The sequence below is a fragment of the Erpetoichthys calabaricus genome, chromosome 3 (genome assembly GCF_900747795.2).
Source record: "Erpetoichthys calabaricus chromosome 3, fErpCal1.3, whole genome shotgun sequence".
NCBI lineage: Eukaryota > Metazoa > Chordata > Cladistia > Polypteriformes > Polypteridae > Erpetoichthys > Erpetoichthys calabaricus.
Window position 1 is genome coordinate 305,106,737 of NC_041396.2, and position 17,956 is coordinate 305,124,692.

General features: G+C 51.4%; 1 protein-coding gene across 5 annotated transcripts in view; it reads left to right on the forward strand.

The window, feature by feature from the left end:
• The first annotated feature begins 272 nt into the window (after window positions 1–272).
• Window positions 273–17,956, forward strand: part of agap2 (ArfGAP with GTPase domain, ankyrin repeat and PH domain 2) — a 52,379-nt gene continuing 34,695 nt past the window's right edge. For 3 of the 5 annotated variants that reach the window (XM_028798633.2, XM_028798635.2, XM_028798634.2), the window contains exons 1-5: window positions 2,925–4,542; window positions 9,279–9,337; window positions 9,437–9,524; window positions 9,861–9,946; window positions 13,954–14,095. In XM_028798633.2, the coding sequence (XP_028654466.1) occupies window positions 3,585–4,542; window positions 9,279–9,337; window positions 9,437–9,524; window positions 9,861–9,946; window positions 13,954–14,095 (1,333 nt within the window). In that variant the 5' untranslated portion in view covers window positions 2,925–3,584. Of the gene's footprint in view, window positions 740–2,924; window positions 4,543–9,278; window positions 9,338–9,436; window positions 9,525–9,860; window positions 9,947–13,953; window positions 14,096–17,956 lie in introns of those variants that run through there. The other 2 variants (XM_028798636.2, XM_028798638.2) reach the window with 1 other exon arrangement.

Here is a 17,956-nt window from a genome sequence, read left to right on the forward strand (position 1 = left end):
TCCAAGAGATTATTTGCATTCGACAGACTTTCCCGAGGTGTGCAAGTTTAACTTTTCAAATGTCGTTGACTTTTTTGGTGTAAAAGTGGAAGTGATACCTTCTCCATTAGTAATATCGTTAAAAGCCCCTGACTACGGAAAAAGCGCGTCAGTTTGTATAGCGCCTTTGATCGTAGTGCTACAATATGTCCGCGCAGGTAGGGCTGTTCCCGTGAGTTTAGGCGAGAGTCCCGTCAGTCGAAGGTGAGCACCACGGTGTCACAACACGCAGCAACAGCGGCGAGCGAGCGCAGCAGCCCAGGACGGGGACCGAAGACGACGGGACTTTCGAGCGGGGAGTGTGACGTCACGCGGCCGCTATCAGGTGCAAAGATCTTTTCTGAAAAAAAAAAAGCTGTCATTTGTTCCAAATCAGGAAGTGCGGAGGGAGCCAGACGAGCACACGAAAAAGTGACGACACTTAGCGGCAGTGTCTCCGCCGCGCGGGTGCTGGACATGTCGCCCCCACCTGTTTCCGAGCCACTTCGGACCGGCCGGGTGATGTCTGGGTGAGCCCCGCCACCGTCACCGCCACAAGCAGCAATGAACCAGAAAGCGCAGCTGTCTGCCGCCATCCGGGCGGAGGTGAAGCGGCACGAGGCCGTCCGGAGCAACCTGAGCAAACTTTTCAAACTGTTGGACCGGGTGAGCGATGCGCCGCTGCAGAGCCGTCTCAAGATGCAACTGCTCAGCATCCAAGGTGAGCATCCGGTTACGGCAGCCGGGGTGGGGAAGTCGAGTGGGTTCGGCTCGATTCGGGATGACGCGTGTCACTCGGCTTGTTCCAGTAGACGGGATGCCACGGATGGCTGCTGTGGCAGTGGGCTGTTGAGCTGAGTTAGCCGCCTGTCACCAAACTGAACTGGGTGCTCAGCCCCCCTGGTTCTTTACATGGCCGTGTCCACCTTCACTCGACTTGCTAAGTGGGCAAGCTGAACGGGTGCCAATTCATATCCCTGGTGAATAACCTCGAGCAAGTGGCATCACTTATAAAAATTTGTCTGCTGTCAAATTCTAGGATGTAAGGCGCTATATAAAAGGTGGGGTAGGCATCATTAGTGTAGCTGCCAGCTGATGGATGTACATGATGAGCACCACATGCAGTTTGGGGGTCTGGCGTGTATGGGGGGGGGTTTAGCATTGAGGTTCTTTTTTTTTTGTAGTTATGCTGCTGCACTTGCTCAAAACAGGACCCCCCCCCCCCCCCCCAGACTGACTATGTTGACCTCCTTTGTAAGTTACTTTGGCTGTGCAAATAACTAAAAGATGGCAGTGTAGCTCAGGACCAGTGGCAGGTAAAAGACAATGGCGCTGCGGAAGGCGCTATATAACAGATGGAAATGATCTCCCATCTACACTTGGGTCATGTGGTCTCTGCCCCCTCCCTCTGGACTACAAGTGATGGAGTTTTTGGGACCTTCTGCTTAATGCAGCCCCGGGGAGGGGGAGGGGGGGGGGGTACCTCCTCGTCCACCGCCACTTGTGATGTTGTCGGCTTCACGGTGAGGCTTTCTGATGCCCGCTGGGGGGTGATCGCCATGCCATGCAAGCACTCGTCAGTGAAACAGCACATATTTGGCGGAGGAAGACGGGTAACATGGCACCCTGGAGGGTCTGACCTGCTTTTCTGCAGACTGAGCCTGAGCGGCAGGCGCACAAACAGGGTGGCTTGTTTCCGGCATGATGGCGTAGTAGCGTGAGGCTGCACTTCCTCCCTTGAAGCCACTTCCTCCTGCTGAGTGGCGAGAGGCCCGCTGGGTTCATGCGAACTGAGTCCTGAACTGGCACGTCTGACTCCTAGGGTGCCCCACATTTACAGCTTGTGTTCACCCCCCCTCCTTCGGTGGGCATGAGGCTGTTGGGGTCTCATGAGCTCGTCTTGAGTTATTAGTCTTTGCTTCCCTTCGTGACTCTTGCATCCTGTGGCATTTGCTGTTCTGTGCCCACCTTTCGGTGGGCACTCTGATTTCACTGCTGTGGCTGTTCAGGGCCTTTTTAAATGTTTGCTTCGAATGCCTCTATGCCAGTCTCTGCTTCTGCCCCCATATGCCACACTGTGTGTCTTCTCTGCCCCCTCAGCTGTCTCTCATTTTTTTTTCCTAAAACATCTGCCCATGGCACTTTGCCCCTCCTGCTCCTGCCAGCCAACTTGTGAATGCCCCTTCCCTCAAAGCTTCTGATTTCAGTGGCGGTAGTGAGGACGGTGCGTGGGTGTCACCTCCGTGTCTTCAGCTTGAGGTGTCCTAAAGTGCCACCACACACACACACATACACTGTCCCCTCGCGTGGCTGACACTCTACAGGGGGGCGTCACAAGGACGCTGGGATTGGAACAGAACTGTTGGCACTGAACAATGGGGATTCAAGTGTGTCGTGGGCTTTGCAAGCTGGTTGCCATGGTTACCTGCGATTTTACACACAGTATTTTTATAAAAGACACCAACATGTGAGTCAGTGTGCAGTGAGTCACACCTGGCAGCGAGGGCACTCTGTTTGTCCTGCTCAGTGTGTGTGTGTGTGTGTGACCCGTACTCGGTAGGCCCCTTTTCACCCGTGTTTTCTCTGCCCTATGACCTCACCACCTGCCATGCGATTGGTTGGCACATGCCCGTTTCACGCCATGCAACAGGGGCCCGCACCCTTCAGATGGCAGCGGGGCCCAAAATTGATCACTCATCCAAAATGCCACTGAGACTCCCATCGCAGGGGAGGTGCTGCAGATGGCACAAATGTGGCAAGCCGAACCGTGACATGGCACACACACACACACACACATGAAGAGACAAGTGTTTGCTCGCACTCTCCCCCCCCCCCCCCCCTAGCTGCGCACACTCAGTCAGAGGCGCACGCCCCTACCAATCACACACACACAGACCCCCCCCCCCCCACATACGGGCGCACACGCGGCTCGCTGCCGCCTGACAGTCTCTCTCGGATGCGCTCCGTAATGAGCATTTGCAAGTCCTTAAGAAGCGGCCGCCTGCTCCTCTCCTCCTCTCCCTCACTCCCTCGCTCTCTCTCTCTCTCTCTCTCTCTCCTCCCGCCATCGAAGGAGCCTTTTTGTTTGCCTGGCTGCAGTGACGGGGGCGGCTCGTCCGGCTCTTCATTATTCCCGGATTCTCCCGGAGGCGTGCGTCGCTTCATTCGAGCGCTCGGGCTCCCGTTCGCCTGGCTCTCCTGCTTGCAGCCCGCGCCCCGGACGGATTGATTGAATTGCAAATCGCCTGCCGCTCGCCGGAGATGAATGGGGGAGGTGACGTTGCCTGGGTGAGACTCGACTCCTTCCACCTTCTCCTCGCCTGTCCTGACCGTTCCCCTCACCGGCGCTAGGAGCATTTCGGTCTTCGTCTACATGGCGTCGCCCGCTGCCTCGGACACGACGGCGTCTCGGCTGTAGCCCGCCTCGGTAGCGGTGGCCCACCCAGACCTGCGGGGATGGCGGCTGCTGGGACCGAATCTGCCAGATAAGACGTCTCTGCGTGTGTGGTGAGAAGCCAGCGAGCGGACAGGTCACACATGCACCAGCCTGTGCCACCCAGCTGTCTATGGTGTGCCGGATCCCTCCTGAACCCATGAGCCGGGCAGCGTCTCTGCAGAGGAAGACCACCTACCTGATCTCGCTCACCCTCGTGAAGCTAGAGGCAGTCGAGGCCTCGGAGGGCGGAGGTGAGGGTGCGGCCCCTGCAGAGCTCGAGGGTGCCTGTGTGCGGGCAGAGGAGCAGGCTGCGGGCACCAGTGCCCAGGAGGGAGACGAGCAGCCCAGCCCTGGCAGCCCCGAGGATGAATCACCCAGCCACGAAAAGGCTCCACCACTTCCGGCTGGCGAGCTCTTGGGAAAGCGCCCCATACAGACCACGCCACGACAAGCGGAGCGCGGGAGACGGGCGCCCCTCTCCGTTGCCCCTGTGACCTTTAGCTGTGCGGGCGAGGACCAGCACTTGGCACCTCTTGGAGTTCTGGAAGGTCCCCGGCCCTTTAGAGGGGTCCGAGATGTTAAAGCCTGGAGATCGGTGGATGTGGACACCTGCCGGATCCCGGTCCGAGTTGGCCAGAAGCCAGCGCTGCTTCTGAAATCCCACAGCACCAGCCGACGGGAGGTGCCGCTGCCCACTGCCGCCAAGAGCTTGGATCGGAGGGAAAAGGCCCCCAAGGCCGGGGGTAACCGCCTGTCCTGGCCGGAAAATGAGGCCAAGCCCAAGCCGAGACCGATTATACCTGCCAGGGGCAGCCCCAGAACAGAAGGCCATAGGGTCAGGACCACCGTGGCTCCCCTGTCCACAGTCACACTTCTGCCCAAAGCCCCCCGTAAGGGCAAGAGCCAGACACTGGACAATAGCGACCTTCACGTCCTGGGCAAGGACTACGAAAAATCCCGGAGTTCGGCACGCGACCGCAAGATGCTCCGGTTCATCAGCGGCATCTTCACCAAGAGCTCGCCGGCGGCGGGACTGACGAGCTACCGGGCCCTGGAGCGGGAGTCGAGTGACGAGGACATGCCGGAGGGTAAGCAGCCCGCTCCGCTTCCATCCTCCCATTACGCTGCTATGGTGGCAGGATACCAGCACCAGAGCCACCCAGTCATCCGTCCATCTGTCCATCCATGTTCCATTGTCGCTCGCAGGGACCTTTCGGAGGCCCACCCATTGTCACCCCGAGCTGAGCTCAGACCTCCATAGTGGCATTCAGGTTGTTGAATATAAAATCGGAGCCCCGTTTGCTGCTTTATGAAAGGCGCTATATACAGTGCAGTTTTCCATCCCTCATCCATAGACACTAAACGTGGTGGTGGTGGGGGGGTCCTGTGGTGGAAAGGAAAACACCTTGAGTCCTGTCAGAGAAGTGTGACGAGACGACCCACAATGCTCTGCTCGTTATGCAAATTCAGCCTAAATTTAGATTTCAAAGGCATTGTCTTAAAAACGAGCGGTGGGACGACAGGCGTAGCTGACCACTTGGCATCAGATCAGGGAGGGATGGGTGATCAAGGACAGACAAAGAGTGAGCGAGGAGTGATCAAGTGGCAAATCAAGTGTGAACCAGAAAGGAGAGGAATAGAGAGAGAGTGACAAGTGACCGGAGGCGAGCAAAGGAGGATCACAGAGTGACCTAAGAGTGAGTGGCTCTAACTGTAGGAACAGAACAATAAAGGGGGGCTGAGGAGGAACCAGGGGTGAAAAGAGAAAGACTAGGAAGTGAGCTGGTGCTGAAGAAACGTGTCACTCTGAATTTATAGTGAGCCAAGGAAAAGGTACACGAGGAGTGACCAGATGGTGAATGAAAAATAGAGGGAATTAGAAATGACCCGGCGGTGTCACTCTGAATTTACAGAAAGATCAGTGAGGAGTAACCAGGGGTGAAAAGAGAGTGACTGAGAAGTGAGGAGGAAAAAAATAAAATATGGCCGAGGGTGACCCAGAAGTAGCGTGAAAAGTGCCAAATAAAGTAGAGTGAGACAAGTATAAGGTGCATGAAGAGTGACCAAAACAGTGAATAAAAAGTAGAGAGTGACGTCAAATAAAGTGTCACTTAGACAAATAAAGGGTGACGCGTTGTGGCCTACAAGTGATTGAGAAGTTAGCAGGAGGTACTAAAAGAGTGACTAAATAGTGACAAGATGCCGAATAAAGTGTAACTCTGAATTTACAGAGATTAGTGAGGAGTAACCAGGGGTGGAAAGAGTGTGACCGAGAAGTGAGAAGGTACAAAAATGACTGAGGGTGACCCTAGGAGTAAATAAAATGTAGAGTAACGTGTCACTCTGAAATGATTAGGGTATATGAGGAGTGACCAAACAGTGAATTAAAAGTAGAGTGACAGAGAAGGGACCTGGTGCCGAGTGAAGTGTCATTGTAGAGTGACGGTGAGTCAAGAGTGAGCAAGGAGTGAATGCAGAGTGACTGAGCGATGGCCTGTTTCTGGATTCAGTATCACACTGAATTTCTAGAGAGCAGAGAGAGTGCATTAAAACGTAACTAGGGAGTGAATAAAGAGAAATGGGCGAAATGAGTAAAGACTAAATAAAGTCTCACCACAGAGTGATAATGAGTGCATCAGGAGTGACTAAAGAGTGAATAAAACACCGTCGAAAAATAAATGAACAGAAACTGAACATACCAAAGTCCAAAAATATAGTGACTTAGGGGTGAGAGACGAATGAATGAAGAGTGATTTGGAACCGATTGAGGGATAACGAGTGAAATGAAATGAGAGTGAGCCACACTTGAGCTAAAAGGACTAATTGGAGTGAAAGTGGCACAGGGGACTCAAACGGGCAGAACAAGAGTGACTTGGGGTTCACTGAGAGGGTTGATTGCCAAATGAGTGACAAGAGAGTCACAATAAGCGCCAAGCCTCAGGAGTGACTGGGGGTGAGTGGGGTTCAATGAGGAGTGACTGAGGGGTGAAGAGAGGCAGTGATTGTGGCCTGTAATATGCATAACAACAACAACAACGGAATGGCACTCAGCTGAGGAGAGTAAAGAAAGTGAGCAGGGAGTGAGCAGCCAGACAGACAGACAGGAGCTTGGGCTTCATAAAGAGTGACAAAGGGCGGCTCGGGAGGTGAACACAAAGCACATCAGCTTCAGGTCCGGACCACCCTGACTGGGGGGGGTTCAAGAATGATGTTGTGGGAATTTATGGACCCCCGCCCCCCCCCCCCCTTGCATCTGTTGGTCAGCAGGGCAGCACCGATCGCCAGTGGTCAGCAGAAGGACACTGCCGGCCCGCCGTGTGAGCAGCCAATATGTGAGGTAGGCGAAGGAGAGACGCGGCACAGATGGGGCAGGAACGGGGGAGGAGGGCCTTGTGTGCTTGTTGCCATGGAGACGGCCGAGCTGCAAAGCAGCCTACTGGCTTGGATGGGCACAGCGACTGCACCAGTTTGTGATGTGTGCTTGCCGAGCTTCACTCATTTGGCAGCCCCTCACCACTGAATGGCCCACCGTGACATCACATCACATCTCCTGCCCTGGCATTTAGGCGAGCCTTTATCATGAGGCTGATTGGGCAAATTCGGGAAGAAATCGTTTATTAGCGTGGCACCTGAGCGTTCAAAGCAGCGGACATGCCACAGACCGCTCAGTCACCCTCCTGGCCCGCAGACAGACACGGGGCTGGGCTTTGTCTGTTTGAGAGACACAGCACTCTGTGCAGGAACGACTCTGGGTGGGAGTCAGTGAAGGGGTGGGAGATGCGCTGCCAGTCATTTTACTGTGGCAAACAGAAAATGCTCTAGAATGACCACTTTGACTTTCACTTCAAGGCTGGCATCAGAGCACAAGAGTGGCATATCCAGTGTGAATAATATGTGAATCTGAGAACCACAGAGATTGGAGGCACATGGGCATATGCAGTGGGAGCCCATTTAGTCAGAGAACCACACTGGCATCTCCAACATGAAAGGCCAGACTGGCGTTTTCTATATGAGCTTAATGAGACTAAAAAGCAGTTTGGCATTTCCAGTGTAACAGAACTGAGCTTCACAACCAGACTGGCATCTCCAATGTGAATTCACAGAGGGCTGCAACCAGGCTGGCATCTCCTGTCTAACACCATTGAGTGCCACAACCAGACTGGCATTTCCAGTGTAATTCCAGTAAATCTCTGAACCAGACTGCCATCACCAGTCTGAATCTACCAGACACTTTCAGATCTCCAGTGTATGCCCAGTTAGTCTGTGAACCATTTTGGCATCTGCAATATGAAATCCTGGCTGGCATTTTCTGTAAATGAGCGTAATGAGAGTAAGGAGCAGTTTGACATCTCCATTGTGATTTTAGAACCAGACTGGCATATCCTGTGTGACTGAAGTCAATCTCAGAACCTGGACTGGCATCTCCAGTGTGAATTCACCGAGTGTTGCAATCAGGCTGACATTTCCTGTCTAAGTGCCACAGCCAGATTGGCATCTCCAGTGTAATTCCAGTGAATTTCAGAACCACACTGTCATCTTCAATCTGAGTCTGCCAGACACACTGGCATCTTAAATGTTTACCTAGTTAGTCTGATAACCACACTGGCATCTCCAATATGGAATCCAAGCTGGCATGTTTGGTATATGAGCCTAACGAGTGGACGGAGCAGTCTGGCATCTCTTGTATGAATCAAATCATTCTCACAACCTGGACTGGCATGTCCAGTGGGAACTTATTGAATCTCTGAACCAGACTGCAATCGCCAGTCTGAATCTGCAAGACACTTTAGTATATCCAGTGTATGCCCAGTTAGTCTGATAACCACATTGGTATCTCCAATATGAAATCCAAGCTGGCATTTTCTGTATATGAGCCTAATAAGCCTAAGAAGCAGTTTGACATCTCCATTGTGATTTTAGAACCATGTTGGCATCTCCAATGCGACTCAAATGAATCTCAGAACAAGAACTGGCATCTCTAGTGTGAACTTACTGAGTGTTGCAATCAGACTGATATCTCTTGTCTAAGTGCCACAGCTAAATTGGCATCTCCAGTGTAATTGCAGTGAATCTCGGAACCACACTGTCATCTCCAGTCTGAGTCTACTAGACACATTGGCTTTTCAAATGTATGCCCAGTTAGTGTGATAACCACACTGGCATCTCCAACATGGACTCCAAGCTGGCATTTTCTGTGTATGAGTCTAACGAGTGTAAGGAACAGTCTAACATCTTCAGTGGGACTTCAGAACCAACCTGGCATCTCCAGTGTTGCAACCCAGCTGGCATCTCCTGTTCAGCACCATTATGTGTCACAGACAGTCAGGATCTCAGAAACCGACTGGCATCTCCAGTCTGAATCTACCAGACACTTTCAGATCTCCAGTGTTAGCCCAGTTAGTCTGAGAGTCACTCTGGCATCTCCAATATGAAATTCAGATTTCCATTTTCTTTTAAAGCCTATGAGGTCTAAGAAGAAGTTTGGCATCTGTATTATGAATCTCAGAACCAGTCTGGCATCTCAAGGGGAGCACCACTGTGGTTCACACTGGCGTTGTCTTTGTGACTCCTTAGAATCAAACTTGTTCAGCCCTGTGCCAGCTTTAATGTCAGATGCTGTGAGTCGAACATACAGACTGGCATCTCCAATGTGAATGCACAGCAGTTTCAGTATAAACCTAGTGCCTGTGCCCCCCAGTAAGTGTCAAGACCTGTCTGGTGCCAGATCTCTGTGCCCTCTCAGCTCCTCATGATCACTAAAGGACCACCAATCCGGGCTGGAGACCCTGCTGACTGGCCTCTCTTCTTCTTCTTTCTTTCTTAGCTGCCTTTGTGAATAACCAGGAGTGGACGCTGAGCCGCAGCATATCTGAGCTCCACCTGGTGAGTGCCATCCTTTCTTTTAAGGGGGTGGTGGGCTTTTGAAGGTTCTGCCCGACCGACTTGCCCATCTTAATGGATGTCCTCTCCTTCTTTGTGCAGGGAGTTCTGGGAAGCCTGCGTAGTGGAAAGTCGGCACTGGTCCATCGATTCCTCACTGGAAGCTACTTGCCACTGGAGTCACCCGAAGGTAGGTGCTTATGGGTGGGTGCTGCTGTGTGACAGTTAACTTCAGTCTAGGCAGTCAGATTTTGCTGAGAGGCAACAGGAAGTGGCTTCTGAACAGCAACAGGAAGTGGGCACACTGGTTTGTGAGGTGCCAGCCTACTGGTGCCACAGAAGCAGCAAGTATGAGAGCTCAGTGAGCAATTGTGATGGGTGAGAGTGATGCCTTTCCCTGGTGATGGGCCAGGGTTGGCACATGGAGGCATTTCTTGGCAGTGGAGGGCAGGGGTACAGAAGCCTGCTGTACACGCCATCATGACCCTTTCTAACACTTGGTGCCTGCTGCTGTCGTCTCTTCCAGGAGGAAGATTCAAGAAGGAGGTGGTGGTGGAGGGACAAAGCCACTTGCTGCTTATCCGAGAGGAAGGAGGACCTCCCGATGCACAGGTAAGGACCCCTGAACATTACTCTGCCAACCAACCAGCCACATCGTTCAGGGAATGTGGGAAGAACATGAAGCTGGAGGTCCCAGAGTTCCCAGAGCCACAACCCTCCCACTGGGGTCACCTGAGAGTTTGTTTAGCAGGCAGGTTCTTCCATCATGAACTCTATGAATGTGTCTTGTGGACATTAGAGGGCGCCAAACCCAACACCACAGACAAAGGGCACAAGTTAAAAGCACACGAGAGCTTTTTATTTCGGAAAACTCTTCCCTTGAGCGTTTCCCACAATCACAGCCATAAATATATAAATGGCACGGCACGCAGTTGTTCTTCTTTCTCTCTTCTCTCTCACTCTTTGCCTCCTCCGCTCCTCCCAGCAAGCTTCGCCCACCTTCCACCCGACTCTGGCTCTTCCCTGTGAGGTTGGTCAAGTCCTTTTATATCCGCCAACCCAGATGTGATTCTGCAGGTCTTCGGGTCAGGTGGAAACCTCATGCCATACGGCTCCTCCATTTTCACAGCACCCCCTGGTGGCACTCACGGTACACAACAGGGCTGAGATACAGAACTCCAACTCCCATGATGCCCTGTGTGGAATCTTGGGGCACCACTGCAATCCAGGGGAGCTGCCATCTAGCTTCTTTTGGGCACTGCCTTCCCACATCCTTCCATTTCTTGGGCGTCCCAGCCGGGTTGTTAGGCTGCCAGCCGTCTCTCTTACACGTTGCTGGTCCTTCTAGAATGATCTTGGCCATTGGTGTGCTGTGATCTGCACCTTGGCCTTCTCTCCCATGATCCTTGCCTGCTACTGCAGTCCTCATTTATCTCAACCAACCGAAAGTTGCCAACCACATCCTTTGTGGTTCTCTTTATTTGCTCTGATCTTCATGGCACCAGTGCCACTGGTGGCTGTCATGTCCTCATGCTGGCAAAAGGCTCCCATGCCATGTAAATCTGGAGGTCCAGCCAGAGAGGTCTGCAGAGGGGACTGAAGGACAAGCATGGGGTTGCTAACTTGGTCTTCACTCTAATTGTATGAGGTGTCCATTGCATGTTGCCCCCCCTAATGTTTCTCCAGCAACTGTGGTGCCCACCCTCCTCAGAAGCCAGGACTCTGCAATTCTAGACTGGCTGGCTGTCAGGAAGTCTGGGTTTCTGCCCAGTGGCCGTCACAGCAGGGACAGGCTGGACTCTCCGCTAGTGGAGTGGACACTGAAATGGGAAATGGTGGAGTGTGTGTATGTGTGAGATAGGAGCGAAGTCCAAACTTAGACTAAGAGATGGGTGGGTGGGATATACACGGTATGTACAGTGGGTTCAGAAAGACCCCTCACCTTCTGCACACTTTAACTGTGTTGTTGAAATTTGACATTTTGAACTTTTGCCCATCAATCTACACTCAGTAGCCCATCAGGACAAAGTGAGGACGTGTCTTCAGAAAGGATTGCTCACCCCTAGGGGTAATCTGACCCTTTGTTGAAGTCCTCCACGTTGTGCTTCTGTCTACTTTACTTCGCCTTGAGATGTTTCTAGAACTCGACTGGAGTCCACCTGTGGTAAACTGAATTGACTGGACATCAGGTGTCCCTGTGTGTATATAGAGGGTCCCACAATTCCAAGCCATGAAGTCCAAGGAACACTCTGTAGACACCCACCATCAAATTGCGGTGAGGCACAGATCAGGGCAAGGGGGTCAAACCGTTTGTAAAGCTTGGGGTCTTCCCCCCAAGAACTGGGAAATGAACAAAGTCTGGAACCACCAGGACCCTTCCTAGAGCTGTCCGTCCAGACAAACTCAGTAACCGAGAAAGGAGGACCTCGGTCAGGGAGGTGACCAAGACCCCAGTGTTCACTCTAACAGAGTGTCAGATGGAAGTTTGACCATCTCTGCTGTACTCCATCAATCGGACATTTAAGCCACTCTTCAGTGAAAGGCGCCTGACAGCTCACTAGTCTGATGGGACAAAAATGAAGCTCTTGGGGGGCAGAACTCCAAGTACGGTGTCTGGAGAAGATCAGGCACCCCTCAATATGGTGAAGTATGGAGGTGGCAGTGTCAAGCAATGGGGACAGGGAGACTGTTCAGAATTGAGGGAAGGATGATTGCATGCAAATCTAGAGGGGTCCCTGAAGAAGACCTCCATGCCACCTCAGAGTGGGACGAGTGCTCAGTGATTTGAAAGGTACAGTCGGGACAATGCTGGGGTGGCTTCAGGACAAGTCACTGAGTGTCATTAAGTGGCCCAGACATAACTCCCAGAGAACATGTGTGGAGATACCCGAAGATGAGATGGCAGTGTGCAGACACCTTGCCATCCCATCTCATGGGGCTTCAGAGGATCCTGGGGTGCAGAGCTTGGGGGTGACCTACCAGGAAGACTCCAAGTTGGCATTGCTGCCAATGAGGCTTCTAATATGCACTGAACAAAGGGTCATAAGTGAGTATTGCATCCAATGAACAAACCGAAGCGATTGTTGGGGCACCAACTGGGTCACCCCTTTTAATATATTCATAACAAAAACCAAAACTGGTGCCACTGGCACAGCCAAAATAGCCCTTCTCAGATGCTGTTTCTCCCTTCTTTCTGTCGGGCATTCGAGGCTCGGGTCCAAGTGAACTGCATCTTTCTGCTGATGCCCATTTTCAAGGTGTCTGGGGTGGAAGGGGTGTGGCCAATGTGGGTGGCGGTAGGCGGGGCTAGGCCTATTTGTCTGAACTGGAGTGGAGGAAAGAGATGCCATTGTTTGCCTCTTGTCATCCCGGAGTGGTAGTGCCCACCATAACAGAGCTGGTAAGGTGGTCTCAAGGTGCACATGCGTGACAGAAGACATACGAGAGGTTCCAGTTTATGATTTTAATAAAGGTACAAACCTTTCATGAAAATGTAGTGTCACTTTGTCACCGTGGGTTATTGAGTGTCCATTGATGGGCAACAAATGGCAAATGTATCCATTGAAAATGAAACCAACGACCCAATAAAGAGTGCAGAACGTGAAGGGGTCTGTAGACTTTGTGAATCCCCTCTATAGCGGGTGGGGGAGTCTGAGCTGGGGGGGTCAGCTTTGTAGGACTGGGGTGAAACATCTAGTCAGGTTAGAGAATAGTATGGTGGAGGGGGTGAAAAGTGAGGTGGGTACTGGGGGGGTCTCAGCTTGTTGAGCAGGGGGCATCTTAATGGACTGGGTGTAGAAGAGCAAGAAGGTGATGGGGGGGTGGGAGCTGTTCATAGTGGGCTGGGGGTGTACAGATGGGAGAGTAGTGGATAGCTGAGCAGAGAGAGAGAGTGTGCTGTGTGTAGTGGGGGTCCTGCGGGGGTCCGTCTTGTTGGGTTGTGAAGTTAAGAGGGAGGCTGCTGAGGATAGTAGGTGGGCAGGGGGGGGGGGTGTAACTAATAGATATTGGAGTAAATTTGAGTTCTGTATTGGGGGGGTAGACTGGGGGTAATGAAGGATAAAGGAGGGTCTGAGCTGAGGGGGGGCAGCAAGGTGGTCTGAAAAGCGAGGTCAAATCTGAGCGTGGCACAGGAGCTCTGAGGAAGAGACTGAAGTGGATAGTGAGGGGTCTCCGCTCAGTGACTGGGGGTGCTGGTCTTAGTGGGATTGGTGGAGAACAGAGAGTGGAGTATGTGGTGGGGGGGTCGGGGTCAGGGGGGGCTCATATTATGACATAAGGAAGGGGACACTGCAGTGGATTTGGACTTTAAGTGGAAGAAAGTGGGGAAAGTCAGAGTTTAGTGTTTGGGGGGGAGACTGGGGGTGTGAGGTAAGAGTGAATATGAAGCGCAGTGGGGGAGTCTGGGGGACTGGGCTGAGCTCAGTATGGGGGGGGGCTCAAGAATTAGGGTTAAGTCCACCTCAATGGACTTGGTGGTGCAATGGTTAGTGATTTGGGGGGGGGGGGGGTTCTTAGGAAATGTTTAAGACTGAGTAGTAAATGGCCGATGGGCCTCGGTGCTTCTTCCTGCCTGCCCAATAAGGTGGTCTCACCCACTTTTTTTTTCCATTTGCCAGTTTGCTTCCTGGATGGACGCCGTGATCTTTGTCTTCAGCTTAGAGAACGAGTCCAGCTTCCAGGAGGTCTTCCAGCAGTTCACCCAGCTGACCCAACACCGAAGCAGCAGCGAGTTTGCAATCATATTGGTGGGCACTCAGGGTAAGTCATCAGGATTGGGTTATTAGAGCAGTCAGCTGAGGAACACATTTAATGAATGAAAGAATGGGAGACATTTGTGTAGCTGCTTTTTAGACACTCAAAGCCCTCCATGTAGACGGGCGAGGGGGGGGGGGGCAACATGCCGCACCCACCTGGATGATGTGGTGAAGGGGGTGGACAAATGTGTTGGTCTCCTTAGAACTCATGGAAGAAGTGCCACATGCCTCATGCAAAGTGACAAAATGAACAGCCATTGTCCCCTGCATACCTTTGATGTGTCATCGAGTAAAGCAAAGCAAGTGTGACAAGAGATCGAGTGTTGCTTCTTCTACAAAGATCTTCTTAAAGGACCTGAACACATTTGTGAAGACCCCTAGAGATGTTCCTCGATAACTGGATTTGATTCAAACTCGCCGTTTTCTTGAATTCGTGTCACACACACGTGTCTCCAATTGTGCAATCGGCTGGTTTCAGTAGAGAAGTGTCATCACTCTGCTGTTTGGTGTCATTGTGTGTCCCACACTGAACACGGACCAGAGACAGCAAAGGAGAGAGTCGTGTGAGGAGATCACAAAGAAGATGACAGACCAAGAGATTGAGTGTTGCTTCTTCTACAAAGATCTTCTTAAAGGACCTGAACACGTTTGTGAAGACCCCTAGAGATGTTCCTCGATAACTGGATTTGATTCAAACTCGCCGTTTTCTTGAATTCGTGTCACACACACGTGTCTCCAATTGTGCAATCGGCTGGTTTCAGTAGAGAAGTGTCGTCACTCTGCTGTTTGGTGTCATTGGGTGTCCCACACTGAACACGGACCAGAGACAGCAAAGGAGAGAGTCGTGTGAGGAGATCACAAAGAAGATGACAGACCAAGGCTAGAAGACCACCATCGGCAAGCAGCTTGATGTTCCGGTGACAATAGTGGCAAATATTATGAAGAAGCTGAAGGTCCATGGGACTGTAGCCAACCTCCCTGAACACGACCCCCAAGTGAGAATGGCAGACAAAAAGCCGAGGACAATGTCCATAGAGAGAGAAACTAAACTCCATCCAGTGGGCTCAATGGAAGAAGACCAACCAGGAGGACTCCACATAAAACAGCCAGAATGCTCAAATTCATATTGATGAGCCGCAATGCTTCTTGAAGAAGGTCCTTTGGACAGACGAGACCCAACTGGAGCTTTCTGGCAGGTCACAGCAGCTGTGTGTCTATAGATGAGAATGTAAAGCTTTCTAAGAAAAGACCACCATAGCTGCTGTGAGATATGGAGGAGTCTCACTTATGCTTGGGGGCTGCTTTGCTGTGTCTGGCAAAGGGGGCCTTGAGTCTGTGCAGGAAACATTGAAATCTCAAGCCTATCAAAACATTCTGGAGTAAAATGTCCTCCTGCCCGGTGTCACCAAGCTCTGGCACAGTCACAGCTCATGAACCCTCCAACAGCATAAGGAGCCAAAAACAAGAACAAAACATTGGACTATTCTGAGGTGGGCTTCTATGAGCCCTGGTTTGAATCCCATCGAACATCTGTGGGAACATCTGAAACATTTGCCGTCTGGTGAAGACTCCCTTCACACCTGGCCCAGCTGGAGCAGTTTGCTCAGGACCACCTGTGGACAGGTGCAGACGTCTCGTGGAGAGTTCCAGTAAAATCGCTCGTGTGCAGGGATTGCAAACTCCAAAGGCTGTTCGACCAGACATGAGGTGAAAGGGTCCTGTCGTTTCTGTCCCCACCATGTTCATTTGTGGTCTTATTTGAAACATTCGGTGGAATGAAGCAGAAGGACGAAAGAGTGAATTATGCCAAAGAGGCTTGTGCGTCTCAGGAGCATCTTCATGGCCCCAGGAAGGTGACCGCTTTCCCTTAAAATGCTTGGGGGTCCGCCAAGACCACCACCACCTATGCCTCCTTTTTTTTTTTTTACATCTGTAGACCTGAGGGTGAGTGTTTCACCCGGGACGGGTGTACCCCCTAAACTGTATATATAGATAAGGGAAACCCCTCCTCACTATTTCTGCGACTCCCAATATACGTAGTGTAGCAGTAGAGCGTATCAGTGCTCCCTCAGGTATGACTCCAAACACCAGGTAAAACTATAATTATTTATTTTACAATAATAATGTGCACCAAGCACTCTACACTCCTCACTACACATACAATAGTATAATTTCTCCAATAATCAAACCAATCCTCCTCTCCCAGACGCGTTGCCACCCTTCCTCCCAGCTCAGCTCAGCGTCTGGGCTTTCCCAGAGTCCTTTTATACTCTCTGACCCAGAAGTGGCTCCAGCCCAGCAGTCCACGAGTCCTTATCACTTCCGGGTCAGATTAAAAGTCCTTTTCTTCAACCCGGACACACGTCGTCCCTTCTGGTCATATGATGATGACGTGTTTCCGGGTTATAGGGCACGCATAACCTATATTGAGCCTCCCTGCGGCGTCCTCTGGTGGGCCCCACGGTGTCCAGCAGGGTTGGGAATAAAAACTTCACTGTCCACAACTCCCTGCTGGTCTTTGGGGCACTCCCATGCCACAGGGAGGGTTTCCATCTAGCGGCCTGGGGGTGCTGTCCGGGATAAACATCTCCCACAGTAGGAAGCCCAAATTTCCCATTCTCATCCTTTACACTGTACTTACTGTACAAATGTTAAGTATGTTTCATTTGCCTCGTAACGAACTTTTGAAAATAACGTCTTCTTTTTGGAGGTTCTCACCATTATCCGATAAGGAATGTTCGGAACTGACCTCTCCTTTTGGCGGTCTCATTCCTTAGTTCCGTTAACAGGGGACGCACAAGGGCCGCCCCCGGTCCCCCTTCCTTTTTCCACCCGGCCGCTGTACCACATGGTTGGCTCCCTGCCGATATACATTAACGACATCCTCATGTGCCTCCTCACTCGCTTCCTTACTTTCCTCCGCTGTTCGTCGTGCTCATTGCTCCCTTCTTCCCATTATTGCTGGCCTTGTTTCACTTCACGTCTTTGTCTTTTCTTTTATTCTTTTATTCTTCAAGGCTGTCATTGTTGGGCTTCCTTACTTCCTCGCGTACGTCTTCCTGGTGCTGACTTCTGCTTTTTATTCTCTGCTACACCAATTCTTGCCTTCCTTCGTACTTTCTTTCTCAACGGGTGCAAGTTTACCCCAAAATAATAATAAATAATTCATTACATTTATATAGCGCTTTTCTCAGTACTCAAAGTGCTATCCACACAGGGAGGAACCGGGAAGCGAACCCACAATCTTCCACAGTCTCCTTACTGCAAAGCAGCAGCACTACTACTGCGCCACCTGTGTGAATAACAAGTCTATTCCAGTGATCACCGTCGATCACAACTTCACCGACCCGTACCCAGTGGTCTCCACGCCCAGAGATTGCTTCTGCTTCTTCCATTCTCTCTCTCTTACTGATTGCGTGGCCATATCAGTCTCATCCTTGATATCCGCAGAGACATTGTGTCTCACGGGACTGATGACGGTGCAGGAGAAGACAATTATACTACACAGGAGCACTAGAGCAGTGAAATGCTTCAGCTCTCAACCTATGATTCTGCATGTGAACTGATGGAACTGATGAATTGTTTCGTTGTCGTCTTCAAGTGTATAGAAATGGGGAAATATGTTACACCTTTGGACAACCGGGGAACGCCTGTTAAACATCTCAGATTCACGGGTAGCGATTTGGGTAGTAGACCCTTCGATGTTTGTGAATGTTTCAACTCTGACAACGTGGACACAAACTGTATCAATGAAACTTGTCAAACGCAGAATGTCACTTGAACACAACACGCGCTCCAAATACAAACGTGATTGAAAGAAATAATGACAATCAGATCCTTGATGACAGCAACACCCATCCATCCA